Source organism: Egretta garzetta, unplaced genomic scaffold, assembly GCF_000687185.1.
Source record: "Egretta garzetta isolate BGI_Z169 unplaced genomic scaffold, ASM68718v1 scaffold1134, whole genome shotgun sequence".
Taxonomy (NCBI): domain Eukaryota; kingdom Metazoa; phylum Chordata; class Aves; order Pelecaniformes; family Ardeidae; genus Egretta; species Egretta garzetta.
This window is the reverse complement of record NW_009259481.1, coordinates 88188-96378: the sequence shown is the minus strand read 5'-3', so window position 1 is coordinate 96378 and position 8191 is coordinate 88188. Positions and strand designations below refer to the sequence as shown.

The 8191-nt window shown below is 44.2% G+C and overlaps 2 protein-coding genes across 7 annotated transcripts in view; both read left to right on the top strand.

The window, feature by feature from the left end:
* Positions 1-181: 181 nt before the first annotated feature.
* The window catches only part of CMC4 (C-X9-C motif containing 4), a 10524-nt gene continuing 2514 nt past the window's right edge, over positions 182-8191 (top strand). Inside the window, exons 1-2 of one of the 4 annotated variants that reach the window (XM_035892730.1) lie at positions 182-252; positions 5387-5454. In XM_035892730.1, the coding sequence (XP_035748623.1) occupies positions 5397-5454 (58 nt within the window). In that variant the 5' untranslated portion in view covers positions 182-252; positions 5387-5396. Of the gene's footprint in view, positions 253-296; positions 371-3911; positions 4458-5386; positions 5455-8191 lie in introns of those variants that run through there. The other 3 variants (XM_035892731.1, XM_035892728.1, XM_035892729.1) reach the window with 3 other exon arrangements.
* Positions 197-4363, top strand: MTCP1 (mature T cell proliferation 1). Of its 3 annotated transcripts, none has more exons than XM_009637178.2 (4): positions 197-252; positions 2783-3716; positions 3818-3988; positions 4142-4189. In XM_009637178.2, the coding sequence occupies exons 2-4, from the start codon at positions 3609-3611 to the stop codon at positions 4187-4189; spliced, it is 327 nt and encodes a 108-aa protein (XP_009635473.1). In that variant the 5' UTR covers positions 197-252; positions 2783-3608. The 3 variants fall into 3 exon arrangements, with proteins under 3 accessions (XP_009635473.1, XP_035748620.1, XP_035748619.1); XM_035892727.1 differs by lacking the exon at positions 197-252 and adding an exon at positions 299-370 and having other exon boundaries at positions 2588-3716; XM_035892726.1 differs by lacking the exon at positions 197-252 and adding an exon at positions 4275-4363 and having other exon boundaries at positions 362-3716; positions 4142-4193.

The window sequence follows — 8191 nt, the reverse complement described above, 5'->3', positions numbered from 1 at the left end:
CGCCGTCCGCACCGGTCCCACACCCCCTCCCCATCCTGCGCTCCCCGCTCCCCTTGTCCGCACCGCCCCCCACACCCTCTCCTTGGCTGGCCCTTCACCAGGCCCGGCTCCCGCACCCGTTTCCTCATCCTCCCCTTCCTTCTCCGGGGCTCCCCCCACACTATGTCCATCTCTTTTTGTCTTCCTGTTTCTTTAGATCCTACCAAAACTAGACCTTCCCTCCCCAAACTGCTGGACAGCCCCGGCTGGTCGGTGAGCATCTGCTACCCCTCAGTAGGTCGGGCAGAGCAGAGTGAAGTCACAGAGGTGCTTGCTCGGGGCAACTGCTCCAGGCAGAGTAGGGTCCAAACCCCCAAGAAGAAGCTTTAGAGTGAGTCAACATGCTCTTACATCAGCAGGCAGCTCATCTGATCCCTGACTTGTTGCAAGACACAAGCTGGGTTTTTCAGGAAAGCTCAGCTCCCTTTTAGCTCCCCGAAGGCTGCACACACAGAGGTGTGCAGGCAGCTGTGCGCTCTCCACCAGAAGGCCAGACTGGTCAGCCTTTGTCCAGAAGCTGTGTAGCTGTGTTAACATAACACTGTGCCCAATTCAGTGAGCCTCAGCATCGCTTTTTTTCCTTGGTGCCTAAATGGCAGCTGAACTCTTCTAACAATCTGACCCACTCCCATTTTAAAATAGAAGGTAATAAAGGGTGGAGTTTGTTTAGCGTGCTGAGCTCCAGCTCTGGGGAAAGTCCAAGCAGCAGCTAGAGTGATTTCTTTCACTGTTTTCCTAGAATATTTTAATGTACCCAATTTAAAAGCCAATAAATTGTCTTCACCACAAGATGCAGTCCTCCTCCTGGCCATTTTCACATTTATTCATATATTGTATGGCTCATAAATCCACCCACGTCCCAGAACAGCATTAAACTTCTACGGCCTGATGCTGAGATGGACAGAATACCTGCAAGTTTTGTTCCTGTCCATGGAGATAGGATTTTAAATCTCCCCAAATCAATACCTTAAAGAGTTCAGACTTCTGCAATGATGTTGATGGGAACATTAAAATCTGTGTTGAAAGATGACACTGCAATCCTGCAAACTTAAGCTGACTGGTTTTTTTGTTGGATGTGGTGTTCTTTGTAATAGACTATGGAGCAAATAGTATAAGAAGCAGTTTTTACAGTTTGTTTTAAATATAAGTAAGCTTACTTCTCCTTTCACCCATGTCTTCCTTCAGGCTTTTTTATTGCTTTATGATAAAATCTGCAAAAACAGGAATTGTATATGGTTTTCCCTTCTTAAAGTTTCAGGTGCAAATATCTAAGCGCATGCTTTTACAGATCTCCTGTTTCTTTTGTATGTTTGAATACTAAAGACAGACCTGTCTTACTTCAAACCCAATTGACGGTTTTGCCTGACCTCAAGATTTTATTTGTGGCACTAACTGGGCACCTTCATAACAGTCTTAGAGACTGTTGAAAAGAGAGGCCAGACTGGGCCTTTGAACTTTGGCAACTGAACTCAAAGTTATGGAGTTCGGAGGAAGTTTGGGACAAATTAGTGGGACAAAAGGTGAAAACACATGTTAACGGCTGCCCATTCTGCACAGTGTCCTCTGCATGAGACCACCTTCTGTTGGTCCTGTACCTATCATTACTGCCATATTCATACACAATAAACACAAACATACATGTTGTGCTTTAGTCTTCCTACCTGTAGTTCAGCAAGACTGAACCAGGCTAGTATTTGGATAGGAGACCTTCCAGGAGAGTTTACTTGCTGTTGGAAATAGTGTTCACTTACTGAGTGTTTTTTTTGCCATATTGCCAATACTGAATACAATATTTTGCCAATACTGAAGTCAGTCTTGTCTGGTTCTGGGGATGATGAGTTGTAGAAATTCCAGCTTTGAATGGAATAAAAGCAAGTTCTTGAGCATTTTTGGTCATGATGGAACTTTTGGCAATTTACTGCAGAGTAGGAGAGTATCCTGGCCAAATTCCAACCTGGGTGATTACATTCAGCTGACTGAAAATGAACAGTGGCAATTGCTGCATTTCACTGTTGGGCAAAGTGATTTCCACACGTGGGCTTAAATTTGTAAAGTGACTTAGGGTAAAGCAGAATGAAAAGAACTTACAGAAATGTCCCTTTAACCCTAATTCTTGGAGGCCTTGTGAGGCTTGTCAGTCTGCTGTCACGTTTCTCTAAATGCCAGTGATCCAGCTGCTGGAGCATTGCTTGGAATGGCTGTACCACATCACAGGATGGTCTTCAGAACAGTGGTGCTTTTTATAATGTGCATACACATTCCCACACATCAAGCAAGGAAACACAGAATGGCAGAGAAAGAGATAATAAAAGAACATTCAAAGTTTTCTGTTAGAAATTAAAATACTGTGACACTGCTGTTCAGGCTGATCCGTGGTTGGTGTTTTGTTTTCAAAAAGGCTAAGTGGTCCTTTGATTCAAAAAGGTAGAGAAACACTGATGTAAGATATAGAAGGCAACATGGAAGTGTGTTTCCTGTTATATATGTACCCCAATGTATAACATTTTTTTTTCTCTCCCTGACTTTTCCTACTTTATTTTGTACCCAGATTTTCTTGCTCCTGTCTGAAACATGCCTTATAACTTTACAAGTTTTCAGAAGACTGCTGTGTTTCACTGGGATAGGAATATTGCATCTGCTTCATAGCAGGAGGATGTTATATGTATTACAGCTTAATTCTGTTCTACTTTAAACCTAGATAAAGAATGAAGACTGTCTGTACCATTTTGATTACCTCTTCTAGGGTTCAAAGAGAGAATCATTTCCCCTGACCTTCATTTGCTAATGGCTCAGCTTGATCTAACTGGTATACAGATAAACTTGCTGTTAAACAAAAATTCCAATAGGAAGAACCACCTCAATGTCCAAAATTCCTTTGCCCCTGCTGGTATTGGTGGCTCTCTGTAACCATCTAAAAGCTGAACTACACAAAGGCACGAGAGCTATTAACAAGAAGCTTGTATATGAATGGACAATGCTGCCATCCTCTTGAGAGATGAGACGAAGGACCCTTCACAATGACAGCTCTTCAAGTTCCAAATATGACAGTCGTGCATATGGAGTTTCATGCTTTGTCTCCAGAGTGATCTTCGTTCTTGTTAAGCTAATTTCACCTCTTGTCACAAGTTTTGCTTTTGGGATTTAGACCATCATTAGCCACGGAACTCCTGTGTAAATCACTTTTTTTTTCTTTTTTTCCCCTATTCTACACAAAGACTGTTAATATGACTGTTAGCGGAATAAGCAAAGCCAATATTCACAGGGTTTAACTTTGTACCAATAGCACCTTTTGCCCCAGAATGCCTTACAAACACCATACAGCACGCATGTCCCAGTGCACAACTTGTCATGAAATTTCTGTTCACTTAGGCACCACCTTAGTTTCCCAAGCTGACTTTTAGGGACATTTCAGCACATAGCATCTCATACAATAAGTCAGATGCCACCCAGAGGTGCCTTTCAGGTCTGAGAGCTTTCTCCGTGAATGTATTCAGAGCTAAAGAGACCATGCATGCATCCTGCGGGTTGATGCCATCCACCTAACGGGAGCATCCTGAAGTGACTGAGGGATGGCAGAAGGAGGGCACGCTGGCGCTCCTCCTGTCCGACTGTGGGTGCGACGTGTAGGTGTTTACTGCGATGAGCACCGCAAAACGTGGCTTGTGGCTGCAGAAGAGGCAAGTGTACTTTGAGCTTCCCAGTGATTGTAGCTTTGCTATTGCAGGTGCCTCTACTGCATTGCCAGTAACTGCCTGCTCTTTTTGTTACTTTCCCCCAGGAGGAAGGTATGCTGAGGGCTCGGATCCAAAGAGTTCAGGTTCCCCTGGGTGAGGCGCTGCGACCCAGCCAGCTCCCCCCATCCCGGCTGCCTCATATGTGGCAGCTGTCCCAGGGTGAGCAGTACAGGGATAGTAACTCTCGCGTTTGGGAGATAGAGCACCATCTCATGGTAAGGATGGTGGCAACAATAGACCATAGTCATGCCTGTTTGTGAAGTCATTTGAGATCCTTGAGGGACAGCAAAGGACTGTTATTTTGTTAAAGTCCACTAGCTCAGCCACAGTAACTGTAGACGTATTGAACTTTTCCTTGTCGCTTACAGCTTGGTGGTGTTGAAGAACTGCTGCTTAAACTCGTGCCTGGTGATTAATCTGGTATGTGTAGATATTACCCCTGCTTTGTACTGTGCTCTGTTTATTCCCAGTCATTCTTTAATATGAATTTTTGTCTTTCAGGAGCAGTGGCTCTAGGAAGATGTCATTGTGTATTTTGTACAATAAATTATTCTCTCTCCACTGAAATGCAGCCACCTCTGAGGTGGAAGCAGTTAAACAACACACAGCAGCATCACACAAGAGTTTAGGACAGGCAGTGAAGAGGAGTATTGTGTCCAAGTGAAACATCAGGGGGAGTTCTAGGTAGGCAGAATATAATTGCTCCAAGTGGAGTTTGGCCAGGATGCTGGAAATAATGCCTTAGTGATATTGAAAAGTGCTGTGAGCTGGTGAATTATCAGAAATTTGAAAGGCAGCACCTCCCTAGCTCTGGGCAGGGGCAGGGGCAAAGGCAGGGACAGGAGCTGAACTGTGGCTCAGCAGGAGCTGAAGTCCCACCACCGCTTTTGGTAACAGCGGTACTTCCCTGTAGAGGTCTCCCATCCAACTACTAGTACCACCAGTTTTTGCTCATCTTTTATCTCTCATGGAAGATCACAGTTATAGGTGTCACAGCTGCAGAAAGACAAATTGAGTGAAATCCAACTTTCTAAGGTTTTGAACAAGATAGAGCTGTCCTCCAGTCTATTTTTAGGGATTTCCAAGAGACTTTCTCCTGAAACAAAAGAAAAGAGCCCTCCTTGTTGTCTTTATGGGACATAAACAACTAAGTTGTTTTGTTTGGTGGTTTTCTTAAATGCCTCCTCCAGCTGTAGTTATATGACTAACGCTAAATCCTTGGTTGTATAGAGCTCATGGAGAGGGCTTTCGTATAAATACATGTTTTAGTAGAAGGTCTAGAGGCACAGAACTGTTAAAAATTAGTCAGCCATGTTAACTGGAATCTTTGTGCATCCAAATGGAAAAGGACACATTTTGACCAAAGAAAAAGGCATTCAAGCCTAGCAACATAAAACTTCCCGTATTAATTGTCCACATTATCATCCTTTAGCCAGACACAGGGAATTCTTGTGTGTGTTAAAGGAATCTTAGGGCAATAGATGTTTTCTGAGCTGTCTGTGACAGAGAGGGAAATTGGGAACTCTTTGCAGCGTTGGCTTTAAGACAGTGTCTTGCCCCCCACCCCCTGAAAAGCATGTTGTTTCTACAGTAACATTTTCCTATCATTTTAGTTCTCTGAACATGTCCCAGAAGGATCCCTGCCAGAAACAAGCCTGTGAAATACAGAAATGCTTGCAAGGTACCAAGTGTCATTTTGTCTTTTTGGTGTCTTGATTTTTGGTAGAATTTAATTCTTTTAACTTAACCCTGTTCTCCTTTCACCTTGAGAAGGAAGAAAGCAAGCACATTAGCATCACCTGGTTGCAAAGTAACAAAAATTATAATGTCTGGTTTTAATATAATTCCCTTGTGCTTGATTGTAAATAATGAGACACCATTAGTACAAAACAGAGCATTTGTAACAGTAATGTGCTTATTTCAGAGTGTTCTCTGGTAGTGAGATCCCATGTTTAGTCTTGGGACTCAGCTGTAGGTGGGCAGAGCTAGACATTATAATAAGCTCTCTTGCAGAGTGGGTAGTGAGATAGTGGGTGGGTTGTATGAGAAGACTAGACTGCAGAGCTTCTAGCTCCAGGAGTATTTTAAGAGCAGGTCAGACAGGTGTCTGTCAGGAATGGGTTAGATCTATGTGATCTGGCCTCAAGATATGAGATGGTCTCCCTCTGGAGACCTTTAACAGATGCTTTTTATTAGCTTAGCTAAATATTTGTAGGGGCAAGGGAGATTGTGATAATGTGTTTTGGGAGCCTGAGTTGGGGAGAGCAGGTTTGTTACTTGTAGAGAACAGTATTTTTTAAAAAATCTGGTTGCTTCTTCGAAAAGGATTTGTTATGGAATGAACAAGAGAAAACATTCCTCTGTGCCAAGGTAGCTCAGTCATATGGGAAAGAATTCTTCCTAACTCACCTGGTAGAGCCCTTAGCCAGCATGCTCTGAGCTTTATGTGAGAATAACACATGGTGTTAGCCCAGGGATGATGGTGTGGATGACACCACAGCGAAAATTAGCCAGGCCAGTTCCACAGCAACTCATTTCTGCCTTTAATTTACTTGTAGACTACAAGCAGGTTAGCTAAAATATAGCAGGGAGGGAGGAGGGGGTCCTGCTGAGGAAGTAGAGGGATGGCTTTGCAGGCTGCAGCAAACAGTGATTGCAATCTGTGCAGATAACACAATAACCCCAGAGGCTAGGGAGGAGCATAAAAGGAAAAGCAACTGGGAAAAAGTAGAGAAAAGCAATAGCCAGTTATTGGTAATGTCTGTCTTTCCCAGGATTGTTTTTTGGAAGCTGTGTTCAGCTCAAAGTAAGGGCTCAAACAACTGCCTCTACATGTCTCCAACATTTGTATAGATACTACCTTTCACCATCTTCATGGTTTGGAGCGTTCTCCCATAAAGGGCTGCCTTCTTCTCCCATAGTAACTGCACTTAAAAGCTGATGTTTGACCCTGTTTTGGTCCATCTGTGACAATGTTCTTTTTGTAACATCGATGGAGGTTATTTCGAGTGTTTTACCTGTGTAGGTTTGTGTACAGATTTGATCTGAATGGTTGTTAGCAAAGAAGCTCTTTGCTAAGTGGATGCACACTTCACTGTCCACCACTTCTCTAGCTATCGTTTCGGAGTGCTGTTGTTGTTCATGTATCATCGCGTGTTGGGAGTTGTCTGAGTTGCACAGATGAAGCAGCTGAGTTGACAGATAGCAAAGCAGTTTTTCCCTGTAAGAGTTAATGTGATAGCCTTAACTGACAAATACGCTGAGACAGCGTACACAGTACAGAGGATGGAGGGTGGAAGGGAGGGAAGGAAGACATTAGGAAGATGCTGGCTTTTCAAAGACTGGTTTTGGAGTGAGTCATTGTTCCAAAAGATCTTGCCTGCTTCCTCTGTGAGACTGAATGCCCACTGTAAATCTCTTTTGTGTTTTGCTATCCATTGTATGATTAAACATTGTGCTTTTCAGGAATGCATCCCTGACAGATAGCAGGGTGTGCCTGCATGTAGCCATAGTTTTAGAAACAACCTGCACAGGCAGAGGAACAGTTAGGAGAACCTTGGAACATTCAGCAGCAGCAGGTTATGGCAGATAGAGATTAGCTCTCCTCTCCAAGGGGCCACCATGCCTCCTAGCTGCTAGCTTGCACAAAGCAGTAACATCACCATAACCTTCTTCTCAGGGGTGAATTCTGTGCTTGTGTTACAGGTCATTCAGCGACCCAGTTACAGAATTCATAGCACAGCAATCAGAGTGGGATGGCTTGCTCATTAATCAGAAGGCATTCACTGCTGTATTTGTTTCACATTGGGTTGCCGTTGCTTCTTTTAGTCTTTTAAAAATCAGTGGCAGGGGGGGCGGGGAGCACAGCTGCATAGTAGTTGCGTAGCTCATCTGAGGCAGAGTGGGTAGCTCTGCACGCCCTGTGCTTCTATGCAGACAGGTAGTTATTAATTCAAGCCACAAGCTTAGTCTGCTCACATACCCACAGGGCTTTTCTCTGAGAGCCTGGTGGTTAGCCTTGCCTTTGGCACCTCAGCCAACAGTGGCAGCCAGCAAAGTGCTAAGGCAGAAAGGATGCTAGAAAAATCACCTGTGTCCTGCAGTGCCTGAAGCTGCCAGTGCAATGAAATCTCTCCAAGCCTGGAACAAAGGCAATATGGAGAAAGACAGAGGTGGGCACAGCTGTGCCATGCACAAAGACGTGAGCCCAACCACTCCAGGTCAGACTAGGAGCTTGTTTAGCCCCACATCTCAGCTCTGGCAATGCTCAAGAGAAGAAGCCTAGGAAGGAAAGTGAGAGGAGGTCAAGTAACAGTTATGTAGCTATGGGACCTCCTGAGCTAGATGTGGGAACTTTGTGTGGAAGGTTGTCATGTCACTGGCTCTGTGCATTTGGATTCAGCTGCTGGCGTCTTGCT

Excerpts from the sequence above, each read along its gene's own strand:
- MTCP1 (XM_035892726.1), top strand. The coding sequence starts at position 3,609 with ATGGCAGAAGGAGGGCACGCTGGCGCTCCTCCTGTCCGACTGTGGGTG. Across the intron at positions 3,717-3,817 it reads GGCTTGTGGCTGCAGAAGAG|GAGGAAGGTATGCTGAGGGC; the intron begins GCAAGTGTACTT and ends ACTTTCCCCCAG. Across the intron at positions 3,989-4,141 it reads AGATAGAGCACCATCTCATG|CTTGGTGGTGTTGAAGAACT; the intron begins GTAAGGATGGTG and ends TGTCGCTTACAG.